At 49.5% G+C, this 23,488-nt stretch overlaps 2 protein-coding genes across 8 annotated transcripts in view; both read left to right on the top strand.

Annotated features, from left to right (window-relative positions):
• LOC144730804 (chromodomain-helicase-DNA-binding protein 5-like) overlaps nucleotides 1–3,877 on the top strand; it is a 46,410-nt gene extending 42,533 nt beyond the window's left edge. For all 5 annotated transcript variants that reach the window (XM_078611570.1, XM_078611572.1, XM_078611571.1 and 2 more), the window contains 3 exons: nucleotides 377–579; nucleotides 1,989–2,133; nucleotides 2,450–3,877. In XM_078611570.1, the coding sequence (XP_078467696.1) occupies nucleotides 377–579; nucleotides 1,989–2,133; nucleotides 2,450–2,577 (476 nt within the window). In that variant the 3' untranslated portion in view covers nucleotides 2,578–3,877. The remainder of the gene's footprint in view (nucleotides 1–376; nucleotides 580–1,988; nucleotides 2,134–2,449) is intronic.
• A 3,814-nt stretch (nucleotides 3,878–7,691) lies between these two features.
• The window catches only part of LOC144730803 (protein mono-ADP-ribosyltransferase TIPARP-like), a 61,544-nt gene continuing 45,747 nt past the window's right edge, over nucleotides 7,692–23,488 (top strand). For 2 of the 3 annotated variants that reach the window (XM_078611566.1, XM_078611568.1), the window contains exon 1: nucleotides 7,692–8,057. The gene's annotated coding sequence lies outside the window, so the exon portion shown is untranslated. Of the gene's footprint in view, nucleotides 8,058–10,013; nucleotides 10,098–23,488 lie in introns of all 3 variants that reach the window. The other variant, XM_078611567.1, reaches the window with a different exon arrangement.

Here is a 23,488-nt window from a genome sequence, read left to right as displayed (position 1 = left end):
AAATCATCCTCACAATGCACAAGGGTGGCTCTTTTCGCCTTCTTTCACGCCGCCTACCCAAACAAACCATCGTGAGCATTTCCCCATTGCTCCTGCTCCCCATTTTTATATATTCCTGTTACCTTTCAACAATATCGTTCCCGACGTTTCTTTACCTTCAGCCCCTGACATCTGAACATCCGACCCCGTGATAGTTTCACCCCATCCTACTTTTGACCACGGACTCCTCGTTAGTGCCGTCACCTCACATTCTATCTCTCGCCCTTGGTCCCTCCCACATGCCGCCACCACCACCACCGGCGCCCCCCATTTCTTCTCCAATTCGACCTCTAACCTCTCCCCCACGCGTCTGCCGCACCCTGTCCCCTCCCCGCAGTGCTGAACCAGCTGGAGGAGCTGCTGAGCGACATGAAGGCAGACGTGACGCGTCTGCCATCCACGCTGTCCCGCATCCCGCCCGTGGCGGCGCGCCTGCAGATGTCGGAGCGCAGTATTCTGTCCCGACTCGCTAGCCGGGGCGGCGGCGGCGGCGGCGGCGGCGGCGGCGGCGAAGCAACCGCCCCTCCCGGCGCCACACAGGTGCGGCGCCACTACCACCCCCACCGTAGCCTTGCACGGATGTGCAGCTGGGTTAGGTCTGGTGATGGCCGGACAAGGCTCGAGCAAGACGAGAGCTGATTGCCTGAGCAATTATGAGTTGGCCGGCGCTGGCCTGAATTAGATTAAAGCTGCATGTAATGAGGCAGACCTAGCTGGAATTGGAGCAAGGAGCTTTGTGGAATTAGCCAGAGTTGGTTACCTGGAGCGAGTAGAACAAAAGCCGGACGCAGCCAGAGATAGTTGTGTAGCGAGCTAGTCATCGCCAGCTATATATGGCAAGCGACAGCGATTCCATGATAAAGAATGTTGAGTCCGTTCCTTTGTTTTGTAAAAACATTGACTCCGATGGTAGAACAGGTCACTTATAGTTTAGTAATAAAATAAGAACAATAAATATAAACACGCATGTAAGTTGGGTTATAAAACGTGTTTACGTTGTGTGAGGGTGAAGGCGTAATATAAGAGACAAAGACCCCCCATGCATACTCTTTGGTTATTTCGGTAAAGTCATGACAACCGCTTGTGTTGCGATCGAAGCGTCGTGATATATATAGATTTTTTCCTACGTGACTTTACCGAAAGAACCAAAGAGTATGGATTCCTGCAGTCACGAAAGCTTCAAATCAAGACCCCCCATGTAGCCTTAACAGACTGTTGGGGCAAGTGCTGTTACCGAGCAGCACCTATAAAGGTCGGCATGGCATACGAGAGGGGGTGGGTGGCCAGAATTGCGCCTTTGCCTCCCCAGTGGCGATGTTTACACCGCACAAAGTACTAATTTAAGGCTGAGTCGACCGATTTAGATAATCGTCACTGGTGTTGGTCGTGAGTGGGAATTTAACTTGGGTCGCCGGGTTCGTAGCGCAGCGCGCTATAACCGTTGCACTACCACTCTCCACACACGAGACAATAGACTAAACGTCTTCACGTATCTGTGTCTCCACATTAAAATTAGATTTTTTTTACACAACTCATTCGCCTTCTGGTCAGATTTAGTTTCCGCAGCATTGATTCACAACAATAAACTTTAATCTGCTGCCGCCGAAACTATGCACTCCCCAGAAGACAGTGTAGCTGTAAATAGTTTCATTTGTAAATGAGACATCTGATTATTCATTTTGTTTTATATATATTCTCAACAATGACGCTAACTTGGAATGTGTGTTATCAGTTAATAATAGAACAAGTAAGCACATACAAGGTGTGAATGAGCTTTTACCCCCCATTGTTAATATTCTATTCGTTTTCTTCTGTCGGTCCAGTGAATCTGCTTGTGGAAAACTGAGTGAACTGTATGACCAACAGCTGTTTGCTCTTTGGCTTGCGTCTTCATTTACCCGTGGATACGCTGACACTCGAATGTCTCTGTCTCGTGTAACCGCCGGCAGGCTGGGGGTGGAGGCACTACAGGGGGAGTGGCAGTGGGGGGTGGTAACGGGACCCCCCCTGTGAGCCGGGCTCCCAGTGGCCTTCCTGGGACTCAGGGCGGGGTCATCAACTTCAGCCAGATGCCAGCGGGGCCATACGCCACGGGTAGGGTTCAAACCTCTGTTCACCTACTCCACTCATCCACCCATCCATCCACTTAACCACCCATCCATCATCCACTCACCCATCCATCCATCATCCACTCTCCCATCCATCTATCCGCTCTCCCATCCATCCGCTGACCCATCCATCCACTCTCAATTACAACCCAAGCTTATTATGACTGGAAGGGAATTTGAGATTAAACTATCTTTCTAGGTTTATCACATGCAAGGCTGTTGTAGCCCAGCTTCTTGTCTGGAATATTTCATGTTCCCATCCGCCCTCCCAATCTTTACCGTCTTTGCCTCTGTCCCCACAGCTGTGAACGGGATGTCCGGCACAGATAAGAAAGGGGGGGCTGTGGACGGCTCCTCGAAGGAGGGGGGGGTGAGCGGTGGCGCGGACAAGAAGGGGAACAACAGCGACGTCGTCATCTGTCTTGATTAATTCGCATTGAATTAAGCCACGTGCAAGAAGAAGAGACGGAGGAGAGCTACCTTCGGTTTTGTCGGAGGCTTGAGAAAGGCCAGCTTGTGATTCTCTCCTTGTGTTGTCTGTCTCCAACCTTCACACGTAACTTCTATATCCCCTTTTCCTCATTCTTATCTCCCTTCTCTATCTCATCTCTCCTCGTCAGCGTTCTGTTTCTATCTTGCAGCTGCCAACTTTTGTAATTCACTGGGGGAGTGTCCAATGTAAATTTCCGTTTGTCCACCCAATTTTATTTGGGGTTCTTCTCAGAAGTTTGCAGCAGTGGCTGTTCAAAACGGTCTTGGATACGACAATTACACTACGACGCCAATTCACAATCGTAATAAAGTGATTTTTTTAAGAGCCCAAGGAAAACTCTTTTATTTATTGGGGTTTTGTCTTGATTTGTGATGCTCACTGAACCAGACTTAAGGTGCCCACAAGATGTTTTTCGGGTTCATTATAAATTCCGAAGTCTCCCAAGAACTAAAAGGGGGACGCCCTTGCAATCGTGTTGCTTCAGTGTTAATTCTGGAGTTTCATAGACTCAATCCCAGAGCCCTCTTTCGGAATACGGTTCAGGGGTAATTCCTGAGGCTCTTATGGCTTATGTATGCTGAACTTCTTTTGCACCATACATAGTCAACTGTGGTAATCGGATGGTTCCGCATTGCTCATACCCGACTCGACTTGAGCAACCTCGCAATTCTTAGGGCTTATTGCTAGTGGTTTGCACTTGCGTAAAACTTTCCCTTCGCTTGCCCCCCCAGCACCCCACACACATTTGTGGCAATCAAACCGGAGGAGATTTGCAAACTTTTGTCAAAAGTGGCGATTCTTTAAGTGGCTTTTTGGGAGTCTGGCAACTGTCGGCTGTGTCTCGACCTCTGATTTTGGTCCTCGTTTTATTTTCTGCTGCTGCTGCCATTGTCTCTGCTCCGCATTGTGGACCCCGTGCTGTTTTGCCGTTGCCTCTTGGATGTGGAGACAGGGTTTTGCAAGGGAGCCGCTCGTTCGGCGATGGATTTTAATTTTACCAAAACATTTCCATCCACAGACTTTGAGTATCCCCCCCCCATCATCATAAAAAAATAAAAATCGATATCAGCATGGTATTGTCGTCTTGTACAAAATGTTATTACATTATTATTGTTATTTTTGTTAAGTTTATCACCCACCCAAACTATGAAGTGGCCTGATTGATGAATCTTCAGGAAGGCATTTTCCCCATGTTTTTTTTTATTTCTGGAAAACAATAAACATGTGAGAAAGCCGACTGGGTTGTTTTGCGACCAAGTGTCAGTGGAAAAACTGCCTTTCCACCAACAGGAATTGAGTCTGTTGAGCGTCCGTGGGTCTGCATCGATTTTGTTGTTTCACCTTGCCGCGGCTTCTCACCCCCGGGCGCTGTGCGAAGCAGTGGATGGGGGGGGGATGAAGCTAAATGGGGGATGTCCTGCAAGTCTCTCCCAATCCAGAGTTTGTCTCAAGTTTAAAATGGCTCGAGAAATCCCATTACGCACAACGTGTGTTTATTTAAAAAAAAAAACTTTTCCTGTAAAAATAAATTCTACACGTCCAGTCCCCCCCCCTTTCCCCCCGGTCAGGGCGTCGTGCAACGGCGATGCACGGCATGCGAAAATGATAAGTGTACGCGATTTTTTTTTAGTGAACGTTGAAAAGCACGTACGATTTTGAAACGACGTTTGGTGATGGACAGACGTTGGTGAAACAGCTGGTGGAGCACGTGGATGCGTGTGTGTGCGGTGGGGGGGGGGGCGTCGTGCGTGTATTTGTGTCGCCACTTTTTCTTCACTAGGTCGTGCTCTTTTATCGGGTGCGGAATTGGAGGTCGTGCCGTGTGCCTGGGCCACGTGGAACCCTCCCTCGTGCGCGAATTAATCGGTACCAGGACTCAGGTGGACTGTCGTTAGGTCCCATTCCAAAAGAAAACTCCCGTGACCACGTTTCTTTGTGCGTGAATAGCGTCATCGTGTTATTGTAATAACTAATAACAGCATCGGATTGAATTCGTGTGTAGACCAAGCAAGTGGCTGTTTTGTTTGCTCGCTGAGTTCAGATTTTTCATTTTATGTATTTAGTTTGTGTTTTTAGTGCTCGTCATCACCTCGCCTGTTAAAGGAGACCTACAATTTGGAGTCTAAGAAATAGATGCAAGTCATGTTGCAGAAATGAACTCAAACGTAAGTTTAAAACTTCCCCCTCGATGAAAAAGTGAAAATATTAAGCGAAATTCCCAATAGCTCTGCAAATACGGAAATATCACTGGGTTAAATTAATCAAATATATATTGGGGCTTCAATTGAATTTAAGGTTTCGTGTGTCGCGCTGTGTTCTCTGGAAGCTCAAGGGGGCCTCAGTTTGTGTGGTCAATCGGTACCAGTGGGCATCGGCATGGGTCCAGATTGTTAACAAACATTGGGCAGCATCCTTTAATTTCAATAGAAACTCGTTGATAAAGTATTTGGCTGCTATAAATATCTGCATGATAAGCCACTACGTTGAGCTATCGTGTGTGATATGCCAGGTCGCTTCATAAAAAAAATAAAAAGCTACGTTGCTCAGTGGGGCCTATACCTGGTTAAATTAAATGAAAATTTAGTTTAAAACCACCTGCCTCGTTTGCAGATGCTGCTGTATCTGCGTGAAACCCTGCAGAATACGTCGTAAAAGTTATCTCTGTTCTTAAATTAGGGCAAAAAAAATCGTGAAATTGACCAAAAGCCCTGTTTGCGTTGTTACTCCGTGTGAAAATTGACGGAAGTTTTAGCTACAGGAGAAAATACCCAACGCTTATAATAATGGCGAGGAAGTTAAAGGATCTTTGTGTGGCGGGGTTGGGGTGGTTATTTGGCGAGTAGGTCAAGAATGGAAATGGATACTAGGGGGGGAGCGGGGCGGGGGGTGAGCCATGGTTGCTGGAGTTATTAATAAAACCACAACACTGTATATATTGCTGAAACTTAGTAGCATCTTGTGTCGTAAATCCCTAGAGAGACGTCGGATGTGTTGGGAGGATTGTACGAGGGATTTTAACCGCGTTGTCAACTTGGGATGGCCAAAATAAAATAAGTTTTTAAAAAGTAACCACCTGCGACGCATTTCAGTTTTTAGGTGGTCTGGATTTTTTTGAGGTGGGTCTGCTTCTCGAGGGTCGACTTGTCCGTCTGCAGCATACATGTACGCATGTTGAACCTATTCAGCACTTTACATATCCAACCGTGCTAATTGGAGGATCCGTCGGAAAAAAAACAATCTCAATCCGCTGCTGGATGGAGCCCTCGCCAAGCTGTGCCGCCATCCCCCACGGTTCCGCGATGTTGCAATCCCATCGAGCGCCTTTCTGCACAAGGGGTCCATTTCGTCGCTCCATCTCTCTGCGGCGCGTACCCTCATTTGGCTGCCAGTTATTGACTCGTCGACAAGCAACGATGGAATGTTAAACGTAATTAACGTCAATTTAATATCGGCAGTAATTAACACAATCATTAAAACGATCGTCATCCTGGAAAGCAAGTGAATAATTCACCATCCACAATAGTGTAATGGTAGGTACCGTCTTCTTGGTTCTTTCGGTAAAGTCACGTAGAATGGAAATAATAAAATAATAAAAAGAAAACGTCTCTGACGTCGATCTGTCAGCAGAGGGCAGTGCGGCAATAGCCAGGCGCACCAATGTCGATTCCTTGAACATCCGCTGAGCAGCAGCGTGGTAAATGGGTCAACCATGTGGCGTGGGGGACCCTCATCCAGCAGTGGATTGACAAAAGGGCTGTACGCGTTCACGACAACCCAATGGGAGCAGCAGAGGAGGAAGCGACCCCCCCCCTCACTGAACGAAGACTGACTTGGGGATGTGGGAAGGCTTCGACAGAAAACCCTTGTCTGCTAGAGCAGAGAGGACTTGGAGGGGAGTAGTGAGATGGGAGAGGAAGGAGAGAGCGTGGGAGTAGTGAGATGAGAGGGGAGAGGCAGGAGAGGGGGTGGAAGGGAGTGGAGTGAGATGAGAGGGGAGAGGTAGGAGATGGCGAGTCGATGGGGGGAATATTTGACAGCAGTGAGTCTGGAATTTCTCATTCACATAACTAATTGCCCGTGCGGTTTCTCACACGATTAGTCATTACGGGCGTTATTGACTCCCTAATTGTCGACATGACTCATTTTTAACGCCTCGCCCTTGCCTAAATCAGCATCTCCGCAATGACGTCATCAAAACCTCGTCCTGACGTCATCTTGTAGGAACGTTTTCACTGCGCGCCATGACGTCGTGACTGTTTAGCGATGACATCACGTGGCGTCCGTCATACGGAACGTCTGTGCGCCACTGTCCCGTGAAGTCATCGCGAACACGGGGGAGGTGGGGGTCTTTGCGTTGTTAAGTCATCACGTTTCCATCGTTTGGGCTGCACTAGCGTCATTAAATGGCTTGATTCCCCCTCGTGTCGTCTCGTTTGTATTGTGTGTCGGTGTTTAAGCCTCGTTTTAATCGCATCCTGCTCTGAACACTCCAGAAGCCTGAAAGTTGCATGACAATACCGTGACGTGAAGGTGACTCAAATGTGCGTTATTTTGTCATCGTGCCTCGTGACCACGCCCGGCCTCCTGCACCTGAACCTTGAGGCATGGGGAGAAAACCCACATCATGACGTCATGTAAAGGCCTTGTACGTCATGACGGCATCACGTTCAGTGCATGCGATTTAAAGACCCCCCCCTCGCGTCACGACGAACGCCCTTGCGTAATGGCGTCACACCGCACCCTCGTTACACTTGCGTCGTGACGTCACCGCGTTCTCCGTCACCCCCCCCCGTGCGTCGTGACGTCGCTGCGTTCTCCGTAACCCCGCCCCCTCCCGTGCGTCGAGGACGTCGCCGCGTTCCCCGTAATCCCGCCCCCCCCCCCGTGCGTCGTGACGTCTTCGCATTCGCTCATTTGCGTCGTGACGTTCCCGCTCAATGTCTCCCGCGCCACAACCCGCGCGCAAAGACGTCATTTATTGTGACCCCGCCCTTGCGTGACGTCACGACCCCCCAAGTTATATAAGTCAGAGCCCCCCTCCGTCCCTCTACGCGCTGGAGCGGAGGCCTCAGAGCTCGACCGCTACGAGCTCTGATAACACAAAAACCTCCACGAGCCGCACAGACGTGAGCTGTGCACGTGTCAAGGTAACTTGCTAAGGGGGTAGAACTCGCGGGAGTGTAAAGAGTACGGCAGAGGTGGGAGGGAGATGGGAGACGGTGCGAGGTGATGAGATAGTGCGACGTGAGGAGAGCTCCGAGAGCACGAGTTGTGGTGCAGAGGAGTGAAAGAAGAAGAGGAGGAGAGAGACAGAGGAGTCTGTGAAGAGTGGAAGAGACCGGGCGAGGAACTCCGGGGTTGGGATTGTAACCTTCACCACTCAGCCGTGGAGCTGCGCCGAGTCCCCTCTGAGCCTGGTGAGTGACTAGAAGGGGGGTAGTCGGGGGGCACAAAACCACGCCATGATCGATCCACTGCTGGATGAAGGCCGCCTCCGCCACCTCCCGTCACGTTTGACGTGAACCCAACTTAACCTCCAACCCCCTTCGGCCGACCCCACAGTCAGCGCGAACCCCTTCGTTTACCTCAACTACAAACCTCGTTACGGCTCTTGACGATGTTGTTTGTGTGTAGGCTTAGATGCGGAAACTCTGTGCATTGCTGGCTGTTTCACTTGTATGCACCTAGCCTGGCACACATTTGTGGATGCTGCTGCGTTGGCAGTAGGTGCACAAGCACGATTAATGAACTAACTCGACACGTTCGTCAATCACAATGTGGCCTTGAAAGGGGAAACATGCGACGTTTTGGGCATTGACCCTTTGCAATACATGGCGTTGTTGTTGGGCTTGTGTGTGTAGTGTGTGTGGTGTGGTGTGTGTAGTGTGTGTGTAGTGTGTGTATATAATGTGGTGTACTCCGTGTAAGATATTTGAGAGGCTTGGGTGCAGTCGCGTGGGTGAGCGGCAAAGCGACATGGGGTGGGTCACGTAGCTCGCGAGCTCGAGCAGCTCCTGTGTTGGGCCGCATCGAGGGGGCGAAACGGGCGCGGTACGAGCTGGAGAAGAGATGGAGCTGGTGGGGTTCACAGCAGCATGGAGCTGATGGGATTCACAGTAGCATGGAGCTGGTGGGGTTCACAACAGCATGGAGCTGATGGGGTTCACAGTAGCATGGAGCTGGTGGGGTTCACAGTAGCATGGAGCTGATGGGGTTCACAGCAGCATGGAGCTGATGGGATTCACAGCAGCATGGAGCTGATGGGATTCACAGCAGCATGGAGCTGGTGGGGTTCACAGTAGCATGGAGCTGATGGGATTCACAGCAGCATGGAGCTGATGGGATTCACAGTAGCATGGAGCTGGTGGGGTTCACAGTAGCATGGAGCTGATGGGATTCACAGCAGCATGGAGCTGATGGGATTCACAGCAGCATGGAGCTGGTGGAGTTCACAGCAGCATGGAGCTGATGGGATTCACAGTAGCATGGAGCTGGTGGGGTTCACAGCAGCATGGAGCTGATGGGGTTCACAGCAGCATGGAGCTGGTGGGGTTCACAGCAGCATGGAGCTGATGGGGTTCACAGCAGCATGGAGCTGGTGGGGTTCACAGCAGCATGGAGCTGGTGGGATTCACAGCAGCATGGAGCTGGTGGGGTTCACAGCAGCATGGAGCTGATGGGGTTCACTGCAGCATGGAGCTGATGGGGTTCACATCAGCATGGAGCTGGTGGGATTCACAGCAGCATGGAGCTGATGGGGTTCACAGCAGCATGGAGCTGGTGGGGTTCACAGCAGCATGGAGCTGATGGGGTTCACAGTAGCATGGAGCTGGAGTGGACCGGTAGTGGCGGTGTTAAGTTCGGCCCTCCGTGGAGGAGGCTCGTGAAGGACGCTGCTGCTGCTACTGGGCAATTGGAGGCAGTCGCCCTCCAGCAACAGCGAGCGGAGCGCCGGGCGGCTACAGCGCAGCGAGTTGGCGCAGTGGGGAACACCGGCGACGCATCTTGCCAGTCATCGCGGTCAACCCGAGGCACATTGGGCCTTGTTCCGTGCCCTCCTGCCAGCGAGCCCTCGACACTTGACGTGGCTTACGAGGTGCACCGAGCCTGGCACAAGCGCTGTGGTGACGTCACCGCCACTTGTGTTGTGCGTTCAGGACGAGCAACCCGCAGATTTGTGCGGCCTGGAGCGCGGAAGCGCATCGATGACGCACTGTACACACAAACATCAACGACAATCTGGATAGAGATCCCCCGTGTAGCCTGCACAAGCTGCTGGGACAAGTGCTGGCGTTAGCTCGTATTAAGAACGGCACGTCGCGATTGGTGGAAGGTGCGAAAATCACTTAGCACAGCCGCCTTTGTCTTCCCAGTGCCGAGTCCCTTGCGGAGGCCCAGGGCCGGTTTCGATGTCAGCTGCCCACTGAAGTTGTCCGTGGTCGGGAGTCGAACTCGAGGTATCTGTAGTTCAGTGTACACACACAGCCTGAAGTACAGTGCACACACACAGTCTTTAGTACAGTGCACACACACAGCCTGTAGTACAGTACGCACACACAGCCTGTGGTACAGTGCGCACACACAGCCTGTAGTACAGTGCGCACACACACAGCCTGTAGTACAGTGCGCACACACACAGCCTGTAGTACAGTGCGCACACACACAGCCTGTAGTACAGTGCGCACACACACAGCCTGTAGTACAGTGCGCACACAGCCTGTAGTACAGTGCGCACACACAGCCTGTAGTACAGTGTACACACACAGCCTGTAGTACAGTGTACACACACAGCCTGTAGTACAGTGTACACACACAGCCTGTAGTACAGTGTACACACACAGCCTGTAGTACAGTGTACACACACAGCCTGTAGTACAGTGTACACACACAGCCTGTAGTACAGTGTACACACATACTATACATAGACAGTATACCCTTACAGCGCTGTGTACTGTACATAGACAGTATACCCTGTTCAGCGCTGTCTACTGTACATAAACCGTATACATGTACAGTGATGTATACTGTACAGAGACAGTATACCCTGTACAGTGCTGTATACTGTTCATAGACGGTATACCCTGTACAGTGCTGTATACTGTACAGAAACAGTATAACCTGTACAGCGCTGTATACTCTACAGAAACAGTATACCCTGTACAGTGATGTATACTGTACAGATACAGTATACCACGTACAGTGCGGTATACTGTACAGGTACAGTATACCCTGCACAGTGCTGTATACTATACTATAGACAGTATACCCTGTACAGTGCTGTATACTATACTATAGACAGTATTCACTGTACAGTGCTGTATACTGTACATAGACAGTATACCCTGTACAGTGCTGTATACTATACTATAGACAGTATTCACTGTACAGTGCTGTATACTATACTATAGACAGTATACCCTGTACAGTGCTGTATACTATACTATAGACAGTATACCCTGTACAGTGCTGTATACTATACTATAGAGAGTATTCACTGTACAGTGCTGTATACTGTACATAGACAGTATACCCTGTACAATGCTGTATACTATAGACAGACTTATTCTCCGTTCTGTAGCAGTCCTCGGTATCCCACCCTGTGGGCGACATGAAATGCCACGCTCTTGACATTTCACATTCTTCCACACATAGTTCATCAGCGTCACGGTTGCTACTTTGCATTTCCCATTGAGTCCGCTGCGTGTGCGATGCTGTTTCAATGTCCCTTCTTAGCGAATTGTGTTCTCGTGCGAGTGGGGCGTGGAGTGTTTGTAATGGGCATTGTTTTAGGGTTCTCCAGCGATGAGTGCCCGCGAGTTATCAGCATGTCAGCCGTGGTCGTCGTCATCACGACACAGTCCTCGTTGCCGTGATAATGATCACAAGTGCTGTTCGCAAACACCTATTAAGACCGGGTACAGCTCATAAGGAAACGGTGTGGTCAGAAACACACCATAAGGGTGTACACGGTATAAACACTGCCAATAGCACAGTGTACAGAGCCTATACAAAGACAAAGATCCCCCGTGTAGCCTTAACAGACTGTTGGGGCAAGTGCTGTTAGCGAGCACCTATGAAGGCCGGAACGATACACGAGGGGGTGGGTGGCCAGCACCACGCCCGACCGCCTTTGTCTCCCCAGTGGCAATGTTTACACACCGCACCGGGTACGCATTTGAGGCTGAGTCGACCTAGGGGAGGTCTTGGACCGGTTCAGATAATCGTCACTGGTGTTGGCCGTGAGCGGGAATCGATCCGGATTGCCGGGTTCATAGCGCAGCGTAGCGCTAACCGCTACACCACCGCTCCCCACAGAGCCTATATCACCGTGTACTACACACACAGCCTATATCGCACCGTGTACACATACACAGACAAATATCGCCCTTTAACAGGACTTGGGGGCAAAATTAAAAACATGTTGTCAGCTAGCACCTGTAAATGCTGGCACAGGGCAAGATATGATGCTGTAGCCAGCACCAGTCTTGGCTGCCTTTGTCTCCCCAGGGCTGGTGTTTACACAATGCACCAGGTACTTGTTTAATGCTGAATCAACCTCGTGGATTGTCCAGCACCGGTTTTCATAATTACCACTGACGTTAACCGTAGCCAGGAATTGATCTCGGGTTGCTGGGTTTGTAGCGAAGTGTGCTGACTACTGTGCCACCACTGCTCCCAAATATCTGTGAGTGAATAATACAGGTTTTTTGCTTAGATCGAGTAAATATAAATGTGTCGTTAAACCTGCCACCACCCGACACAGCCAATTCGTAAGGTTTGTCACCTAAACAAAACATGGCAGTTCGTTGCTAGTACAGCACACGATGTGTTGGAGAGTACACTCGCAGCATTTATAATTCGAGTGCTGTGACATTTCGCCAGTAAATACAACGAGCGTAATCAGGCGACAGCATCATCAGGCTGTGTCAGGTGGTGATGGGTTTAACGACACATTTATATTTACGCAATCTAACCCAAAAACCTTATGGGTAATGTTGGTCGTGAAATCCTCTTACGTTGTTAAACTGATCTGTAAGTGAATACCGCAGTCCTCTATACGTCTCGATAACGTTAACAGTGTGCGGCTGTGTCAACCCTCCGCTGGTTAGAGGTCTCCCCAATCCCCCACGCCATGTCAGTCCACGGGGTCGTGTGATCAAACTCCACGGTGATCTGTCCCGGGGGGCTAACATCAGCGGCGAGTCAGTCACTCGCCACTGATGTTAGCCATGGCCAGGAGTCGAACTAGGCCTTGTTGGGTCCAAAGTGCGGCGCGCTAATTTAACTAAAAGTAAAAACCTAGAAAAGTGTTTATTTTTTTACACGCTTTCTTTTAACTCACTGTCTGTCGTTGTTGTTGTATCCTCAAATCTTGTAACTCAATTTTAACCCACTTCCCAATGTGGTATCGACTGCAAACTTGGTATACTTATGTCATACTGATGACAATACTATAGTCTATCATAAAAAAAGTATTTATTTTTAAAAAATATTCTTTCGTGTTATGTTTCAGCTTTGGTCTAATTGTCCACGGTCAACTGACGTTGGCTGTAATTGGCCACTGTCCCTTACGTTATGGCAAGCTTCGGGGCCACTTCCTGGAGTCGTGGAGTTCTGCCATTACTAGTACATTTCATAAAAGCGTGTTTAAAAAAAAGTTTTTAAAATATTATTTATTATTTAACCGGGTAAGGCCCACTGAGCTGCTATACAGCTCTTTTTCAGAAGCGAATTGGCCAAAAATGATAGCCCAACGAAGTGGCTTATTGTCACATGGAAATTTATAGCAGCAAAATACTCTGAGCATGTGATGTTGATTCTAAATGTGGAGGGAAAAACCGGAGGACATGGAGATAAATCCACATGACCACGGGGAGAATATGCAATCTCTAAATAAAGAAGCGTCGGAATGAAACCCACGACCTCCTGCATACCTGGCACGGGAGTTAACATCTCTCCACCGTGGCGCCCTAATAAATGGTCCACGACGTCCCGGTGGGTTTGTAAAAGCCAATGAAGTTTGTGGTCCCTTATCGTGTCGTTACTCTTATGCCTTGTTCTTTGAGCACGCATGTTGGTCAACCTTCATGTCGTGTACGCATCTTTTAGTTTAATGTGTAATTTAGTCACGTGAAGAAAAGTGCTGCGTTAAAGATGCAGCCTTGCGATTGCTCGCCCACACCACTGCTGATGGAAGGGTCTCTCCCCACCAATTGGAGAGTATTTTAGCCAATCTTCCATGCTGGCCAGTATGTGGTCTTGGGCGAGGTGGCAGTACCTCCACTTGACCCCACTGCATGTGACCTGCCAGTCGACTAGCGTGGTGTACTGCACTGTATTTCATTGGCACTGCTGAGTGGACAGGTGGTGGAGATGGGGTACCGTGCCGGTAAATCGAACCAGCTACCTCTATGATAATTGGTTTTTTACCCTTCTATCTGGCAACAAAACTGACACCTTTTTTACAAGGAGTCATGTTTACATAGACCACAATACCTGCAGTCATAATGCAAACAAAAAACATAACTCTGATAATGTGCACTGTCCTTGAAGTTGATTGGTCCACACCCGACACAGCTTTCCTTAGAGCCTAGTCTCACATGGGTTGGACCAGATGACGCCTTTTGGCGCACAACTCAAAGACAATGCACCATCAGAGTATGAGAGCTCGGGGTAAGCATTTACACCATTGAGATTCCAATGGCAGCTACCTCTAGCTTGCAAGTTGACCGTGCGAATCAAAACACCACGGCAACATCCCCCAATGTGTATTCTAGCAAAATATATATCCTGTATATGTAGTCGTGGAGTGGTGGCGAAGTGGTTAGTGCACTGCGATGAACCCAGATACTCAAATTCAATTCATTGTCACGGCTAAAATTGGCTAGCGACGGCTGAACCGGTCGTTGGCTAGAACGACACCCCCCCCGTTCCTCTCTTCCGCCACTTCTCCAACCCGCACTGATCGACACGATGAAGTATGGTCAAACGATCTCCGTGCCTTGCCAGTCATGGAGAGGCCTTCACCCGCCAGTGGACCGACACCAGCGTTGTTACAATATCATCGCCCTAGACACCTTAATCTCTCAGCGCTCATCGCCCGCCCCTGCTCCCGCCCTGTCACACCCTCCCTCCCTTACACTTGAGCCGAGGGAATGGTAATCCTCGCGCGTGTCTGCACGCTGGCGTCTGGAATGTGCCGGTGCGTGATGAGGAGAACAGGACGTGGTGCGCAGTTGAGCTGCAACTTTGGGCGGTGACGCCCCCCGCAGTGAGCCACGTTCCCAGCACACGTTGCGGAGGTGTCGCGGTGTCCCAACCGCCCAGGCCACCCTGGTTATTACCATTGGCGGAGGTGGGGGGGGGCACCAGTGGCACGGTGGTGCAGTGCCCCCCCCCCCCAACCTGGACTCCTTTATTAATTTATTTTCAGTAGTTTACAATTCCGCAATTCCTAATGTGAGGGACAAAGCGAACCTCTGCCTCCCCAAACATTGAAGTGAAACTCTGCCTATCATTATTACCGTGGTTTGTATTAACCGTAAAATGTTATGCTTCGTCTGCTTCACGTTGAACGTTGAAGATGTCACGTCATCATTTGAAAGGAGTAGGCCATTGTGTGCCCGAGTCATGGCTCCTATCAATCCGTATGTGAATAGTTAGACCACAACTTACCTGAGTTGGGTTAATGCATGGCAACATTGCTCCCTACTCTGAAACATATCGGCTTCCTTTGTGGTGATGACAGTTGCTGAGCGTAAGCTCAAATCGCTAAGCGGCCTGCAACAAACGGCGCGCTTGAAGTTGTTGTAGATAAGGAGTTAACGCGTTCCTTGAATTGTCAAAGTTCTTGCAAGAGCTTGGAGAAAGGAGATTGGGAATGAATTCCAAAGTGGAGCAGCGCATGGGAGGAAGTGGAGAGAGAATTGTGGTGACCTGCGGTGTGGCGAGTGGGTAGGTTAGTTGGTTAGCGAGTGAGTTGAGGGACCGGGTGAGTAGATGAGTGAGTGAATGTTTCGTTGTGGCTTGCAAGTGTAGTGGAAGAACAGTGTGAGATGAGGTGAAACGGTGGGTCTGGCATAGAGTTCTTGGCATGGGTTGATTTCGAAAAGATGCGTAAAGTTCGTGGGTACAGTAAACGTGCAAATAGTAGCTTTAAATTCGAGGTAAGGAGGGGGTTGGGACCCCAGGTGAGTAGTGACTCGAGTGAGTCAGCAGGGGTGGTTTGGTATCTCGAACGAGTTTGAATAGTGCGGGGAAATATGCGTTTGGCTGAATCATGTGGAATGTGAATGAGACTCGGAGCTTCAGGTGCGGGATTTCTGCAGCCATTGTTCTGCACTCTGCACGGACACTCGCGGTCGGCGGCGCTGTCATTTTGTCGTCAATGTTTGCGCACCTTTTGCCGTCTCGATCTGCTGACCGTGGCTATGACAATTCGTGATGGCATTCGAGAATATTCAAAGATCGCTTTGGCCGCCCGTGATTGGCCAAGCGAACTCTTCAGTGCAGTTTTTCGTCATCGTGACTTTTATTTTCTGCTGAGACACCGAAATGTCGAAACCGGCCCAATTTGGCTTTCATTGAATCAATGCTGCTGGGAAGATGCGCTCCTAGAAAATCGTGTAGGCGATCAGTTGTGTAAAAAAAAAAAAACTATCGTACATTTTTTTGTGGAGGGACAGAAATAGGCTTTTTCTAATTAAATTTCTGCATACTGACGCTTAATGCGGGTGCTTTAACCAACACCGCGGTGCATATTAACCGTGACAATATTACTCGCCGTTTGCTGCGCAGTGAACATCAAAGATATCGTGACTTCAGTCACAAGGGTTTGTCTTTGCGTGCCGGCATCCTGGTCCGCGTTTGCCAAATAAAAAAAATGACACGTAACAACGCAGCAGCAATAATTGCTCCTACCACCCTAAAAAACATTGACGGTACCCTCCTTCATAGGGCACTGGAGTTTTGCACTTTAAACTCTGAATTGATAACTCATTTCTTTTACACCTGCTTTTTGTGTTTAGTTTGGTATCCTTCCCCCCCACACACCTCCGATTAGCACGGTTGGCTACGTACAGCGCGAAAGAAGTTCAACATAAGAGTCGTGGCAATTGTTTATATCCAAAATAAATCTGAACAAATGTGATGCTGCGTTGGCAGTGGTGCATAATAAGCACAGATAACAAACATAGCTCAGCGCATTATTAAATGGCACCGTAGCCTTGAAAGCAAAATATATTACAAGTGAAGTTATTTTTTGTGACATTTTGGCCTGCTGTGTCATGATTTCCCTTGATAGGGGCTACAGGGTCATTGACGAATGTGCTGAGTTTCTTCGATAACTGTGCTGGCTTTGGCCCCCGCCATGTCATTCATTACGGGAGTGGCGGGCGGGTAGGTTGGTGAGGGGGTAACGGCGAGGACAGCGGCTCGTTAGTTCATCCCCGCGTGACCGCGAGCAGCTTCCGAGTGCCATGGGGGCCAACTTTGGCGTCGCACTAAAGGCATGGCATCGGCCGAGGCTTAGAATTACTCCAGAGACTATAGATAGCCAGGGGTTTAGGTTGAGGATAGCGATGGGATTGACGTTAGGGCTAGGGTTAACGTTAGGGCTAGGGATCAGGGCTCAGGTTAGGATCCACGCTAATGTTAGGGCGAGGACCAAGGTGAGGGTTGGAGCTGGGTTAGAAGGTCAGACGAAGGACTGAGATTAGGTTTAGCATTGATTTGGGTTAGGGTTTTCGATCAGGATAAGGGTATGGTTATTTTTCGATTTAAAGCTTTCGTGACTGCAGGGATTCATCTTCTTGGTTCTTTCGGTAAAGTCACGTAGAAGGGAAATAATAAAATAATAAAAATAAAACATAATAAAATAATTCTCACGACGTTTCGGCCACAACGCAAGCAGGTCTATCGGGGAGACAGCATTCAGACGCTGTCTCCCCGACAGACCTGGTCTTCACCTGAGGACGGCTGCTTGCGTTGTGGCCGAAACGTCGTGAGAATTATTTTATTATGTTTTATTTTTATTATTTCCCTTCTACGTGACTTTACCGAAAGAACCAAGGTATGGTTATTTTTAAGGTTAAATAACACATAGGTCTTAGCAGCCAATATTATTTATTTTGGTTAGACCGTGTAATGATCTTAACAGTTTTTTTTTGTAAGACCCTCAACCACCAGACATAGCCAAACAAATAACATTTGGTTATGAGAATTGTTGTTCAACTTACCAGTGAGCTGAAACAATAATAACCAGTGTATCATTAATCGCTTGTATGCAATAATATTTGAGTTGAAGTTAGGTTTGTGTAGCATTGGGCCACCATGCCCATTTTAAGTTGACATTGACATTTGTTGTCAGACGCGAAGTTAATAATTATTGTTAGAAGAACCAAGCCCGGCAGGGGTGTGAGATCACTGGGCTGGTCCGGTTTGGATTGGGCCTTGTGGATACGGGATCTCTGGGCCAGTCCTGTTTCTCATGACCATTGCTGGGGCATCATTGGCTGGTTATCGCACTCAAGGCTTGGTCCGACCACTCCTGGGCCATACCGGATCCTGTGGGAGATGACAGGAGAAGACGGGAGGAGATGCTGGCACAATACCGCACAGGGACAAGTTGATCTGGGAGGGGTGGGGGGGGCAGACGATGAAAGGTTCAGTGGCACGACCTGTTCACCTGTTTACCTTTTATCGAAACACCTGTCGGAGTCGGTATGACCACAGCCTCCTGTGTGTGAAGCCCGTAATACGGGCGTGCGTGCGTGCGCATGTGTATACACGCTTATGTAGTGTACTTACACACATGCGTGTGTGTGTGCGTGGGGAACAACAGCGCAGTGGTTAGCGTGCTGCGCTGCGAGCCCGATGACCCCGAGTTCGATTCCTGCTCACGGCCAACGTCAGTGACGATCATCTGAACTGGTCCTGGACCTCCCCTAGGTCGACTCAGTCTTAAAATATGTACCTGGTGCCGTGTGTAAACATCAGCACTGGAGAGACAAAGGCGGGCGAGTGTGGTCCTTACCACAATGCCCTCGTGCAATGTGATGGCCTTAATCAGTGCTACCCAGGTGGGATCTTTATTTTTTGTGTGTATACACATCCTTACGTGGTGAACTTGCAAGCTAATGTGTCGGCGTGTGTGTGAGTAGTGGGGAGCGGTATTGGGGAGTGGTGGCATCATGGTTTGCGCACTGCACTATGAACCCAGCAACACGAATTAAATTCTCGCTCATCAATGTTGGTAACAATTATCTAAACCGGTCCAGGACCTCCCTTAGGTGGACCCAGCCTTAATTGAGTACCTGGCGCGGTGTGTAAATACCGCCACTCGGGAGACAAAGGCGGCTGGGCGTGGTGTTGACCACCCACCCCCTCGTGTGCAGTGCCGGCCTTTATAGGTGCTCGCAAATAGCACTTGCCCCAAAAAGTCTGTTAATGCTATGCGGGGGAATTTTTGTGCGAGTGAGATTATGATGACGCTGGGAACATAATTGAACAAAAATTTTGGGGGGGTGGGTGAGGGTGCGTAAAGAGGAAGTACATTTGGAACCAAGCAAAACAAATTCCGCTGTCATTATTATCGACCTCGTTCACGGTTCTGAAAGTCGTGAATTGGCCAGAGGACTGCACCTGTGAGCACGTGCGTGTTTGGACTTAGGGAGGGAGAGAAACTCGTTTGTCTGAATTCCTGTTGGACTCTCGGTGAGACGTGGGTGGGGGGGTTATTTGTCCGCAGCGCGTCCGTATCCTCCATTGTGACCGGCAGGTGCGTGCTAGAGAGCGGCTCGGGCGTGGACGCCATCGGCATTGTCGCCGTTGAAACATTCTGGTGTACGGTTGCTCATACTGCGCAGATGGGCCGCTGAGGCCAGCGATGGAGGTTCCACAATCCTACGACGAGGACCAGTCTCAAGAAGGCAGCGGTCGCCCAGTATCGTAAGGTCGCATCGTGCCAGTGTAGTTGCGCTCATCGCTGCACCACCGTAGTCGCCCTTGCCGAACCATAGTCACAATCAATGCCTTCTTTATATTGTCCGGACAAACCTCGCATGGGAACCGGTCCTGGGCCTCGTCCAAGGTCGACTCGGCCTTAAATTTAGCGTCTGGTGCAGGTTTCTGTAATGCATCAGCACTGGGGAGACGAAGGCAGCCGGACCCTTCCGCCCTCTCATGCGTCGTGCTGGCCTTCATAGGTGCTCGATTAACAGCACTTGCCCCAACAGACTGAAAGGGACATAGGGGGGATATTTGTTGTCTTATGTGTGTGTCAGAGTATGCGTGAGTAACAGATGCGGCTGTCTCGTTCCACACCGATGAAAAATTGAGAATAGCTGACAGTGCGACTGCCACCACCAATGTCAAACCACGGACCACATTGTCGTTCCACTGCCCTTTCCATCATTGAGTGTCTATTTAAGTCTACGGGTGTCTATGTGAGTCTATGGGTCTCCATGAGAGTTTCTGGGTCTCCATGTGAGTTTCTGGGTCTCACTGTGAGTCTCTGGGTCTTTCTGAGTCTGCGTGAGTTTACGAATCTCCGTGATATTCACCAAGGCTGCTGGAGAGACGGCCACTGGCTCACTGACCAACAGTGCCCATCAGCTCCCCGCCCCACTTTGAGAGCCGGTACAACGAGTGCCTGTCTTGTTTTATATTTAAAAGTAATGTTGACGTACGAAAATAACACCTTAGCTAATTCAAACGTTACTTGTGGCTTTGTTATAATTTGTGACATTTTAATTCGGGTTCTACGTGTCTTCATCATCATCACCACGGTCCATGGTCAGATAGCCCGTAGTGTCCGCTGCACATGTGTGTGTGTGGTAACTTTAATCCAGTCAATAATAATAACAGATATAAAATCAGGTTAGATACCCCCCAGATACTCAATTTGACCCCTAACACAACCTCCACCCTCCACTGCAGAGGTGTAAAAAAACGAAACTTTCAAACTTTTATTTTATTTTGCCAGGTAAGGCCCCACTGAGCTATGTAACTCTTTTTCACAAACGACCTTGTCACAAATGATAGCCCAACGAAGTGGCTTATCACGTGGAAATTTATAGCAGCCAAATACTCTAAAACGCACGATGTTCATTCTAAATGTGGGGGGAAACCGGAAGGACCCGGAAGAAAAACCCTCACAACCATGGGGAGAAGATGCTACTGGGGGTCAATTACAGACGTGTGCTGTTAGTGAGCACCTCTATGAAGGCCACACGTGGGGGTGGGTGGCCAGCACCACGTCCCACCGCCTTTGTCTCCCCCGTGCCGTTGTTTAAAAACTGAACGAGAAACTCATTTAAGGCTGCATCGACCTCGTGGAGGTCCAGGACCGGTTTAGATATGCGCCATTGGTGTTTGCCCATGAGTGGGACTTTAACTCGTGTTATACAGGGGTCCATAGCGCACTGTGCTAGCCACATACGCAGATCGCACACACACACGGACACATACCAATACACACACAGACATAAAAAGGGCCGCAGGCACGCCGGTATACACACACACAACACACGCTCACCCACGTTATACACATACAGATTTATACATACAAATACAGACACACGTCACGTAATAATAATGCAATCTATAATGCACACATTATCTTAACAAATATAAATGAGCTTTGACTCTTAAGGCATGGGAGCCAAGGTCATTGTCATGGTGGGGCTTTAGGAAATAGATGGGACCTTTATTACAGAGGCAGGGTCATTAAGATAGAGGTGGGGCCTTTATGTGTCTCTTAGAAGTAAGGGTGTATTGAATGCTGCTGCGAATGTGCACCGGTTTGGCGTTGATGCTGTCATTGCCCGGTCTGAGATCATCGCCCGGCTGCACTTGAGAAACCCGGTTCTTAATCCCTGGCGGCTGTAAACCCGGATCTCACTGCAATGTACGCATTCTCCTTGCGTGTGACAACCTCATAACGAATTGCGAAATGGGGATAAACCTTGGCCTAGGCAATTTATAGCATTGCGCAAGACGTTTGGTACTTGGGGGTGCCCCCGGGTTCTCCTCGGTACCGCCTCGGTGTCTCGAACACGGCCCTTGTGAGCCCCGAGCCCCGAGCCAGCTCGCCCCCATTCAGTCTCGCCGGTCTTTTGCATGGATCCCCGCATTGTGTTTTTAGCACGAGCAAATCGCTTAACCATTGGCAGCGTTTCAAATGAAGACGAAAAAAGAGGTTTAAAAATAAATTAACCACCGTCATCATCATTACCCGGCGATAATTGCGGTCAAACGTTGCATGGCGCTGTCTCTTGGCAACCGTTCCCGTTACCGTTGTTGTGCGTTTAAGATTTAGCGGTGAGTGAAGGAATAAATTATCAATTTCCAAAACTAACTTTGTAGCACTAATCTCTTTGTGTGTATGTGTGAGACCTGCAGCTAAATAAAAACTGCTTACGTGGTCTTTTTTTTTTACCGGTGCAACTGACGTTGCGTGCGTGCGATGTGGGGCTTGTGTGCACGAGCGTGGGCGTGCCATAAAAAATGTGCGTGTATATACGCGTCTGATGAAATAAATATAGCAATACTCAGATTTACGCCCTCCCGCTTTACGTACTTTTGCTGTAACGTGCTCAACTTATTGATGCCCAATCCCCTTTTTTATGGACTGTGGTACCTCGCCACAACGCACTCGAGATTTACCAACTTAACCACTAAGCCCCACATATTTTACGTTCCACAGGGAACATTCGGGCGCCAGATGTCGCCCAAGCGTGAGCGTCCCTCACTGGCTATGGTCTCTTTCATGTGTATACTCGTATCATAATTTTTTTTCATTTCGAGGTTTTGTTTGGGGTTAGATCGCATAAATATGAATGTCGTTAAACTTGCCACCACCAGACACAGCCAACTAGTAAGGTTCGTCACGTAAACAAATATATATATAAACATATATCGTATCCTTCCCCACACCTCTGATTAATTATCACAGTTGGCTATGTACGGTGCGAAAGAGTTCAACATACAAGGGACTCTTCTACTTACGAATGAGTTGGGTTCCAGACGTCTATTCGAAAGTCCAACTTTACTCCTGTCGATTCCAAACATGTGTAGTGACATCAGGGATGTCACTATGGTGCCGGCCTGAGAGGGCCGTGGCGTGCGAGGCACGGTCATCGCGTACACCCCGTGGGCGGGTGTGGTACCAGCCCGAGCAGGGCTTGGTGAGCGCTGGGATAGCGCGGGCACCACGCACGGCATGTAATGCGGGCTCCCACCAGGGGGAGTGGGAGAGTGTCAGCCCAGGGGCAGGGTTGCCCCGGGCCATGGCACTCTGGTTGACCCCGTAGACACGTGATCCGGAGTGTCCACAGAGAGGCCCCCAGGTGGGGGGGCTAGGGGGTGATCACGTGTCCAGGGAGAGCTCTCGAGAGGGATGGAGAGGGAGCTAGAACGCTCGAGAAGGCGGGCGGGGCCAAGGGCGAGCGGCCCCGACGGGGGGGGGGGGGGGATATAAGGTGGGTCCCTGAGAGGGACTGGGGTCGCTTCATTCTAGAAGCTGGAAGCTCTACGTCCTACGAGGCATCAACACGTGGTCGGTGACCCGAGTGAGGGTCTGACCCTTCGTAGCTGTAACTCCGACGTATAGAGTAGTTAGCTGGGTGGTTACCACCATAGGCTGTATCTGGTGAAGGGGCAGTTGCCCCTTTGTGTTAGCGGGTTGATGTTACAATAAAAGTGTTGCCTCTAAAGAACAACGTCTGCGACTCAGTTGGACTCACTACACATGTATACCATTTACACTAAACACGGGGAATGGCTTTAAAAGTTGGATAATCTCCTGTAGATGTAAATGCCACTGGTTCTTCACGTTCTGCAGATGTTG

Source organism: Lampetra planeri, chromosome 36, assembly GCF_965212315.1.
Source record: "Lampetra planeri chromosome 36, kcLamPlan1.2.h2, whole genome shotgun sequence".
Classification (NCBI taxonomy): Eukaryota; Metazoa; Chordata; class Hyperoartia; order Petromyzontiformes; family Petromyzontidae; genus Lampetra; species Lampetra planeri.
Note: the sequence above shows the minus strand (reverse complement) of the source record. Positions and strands in the feature narration are given on the sequence as shown.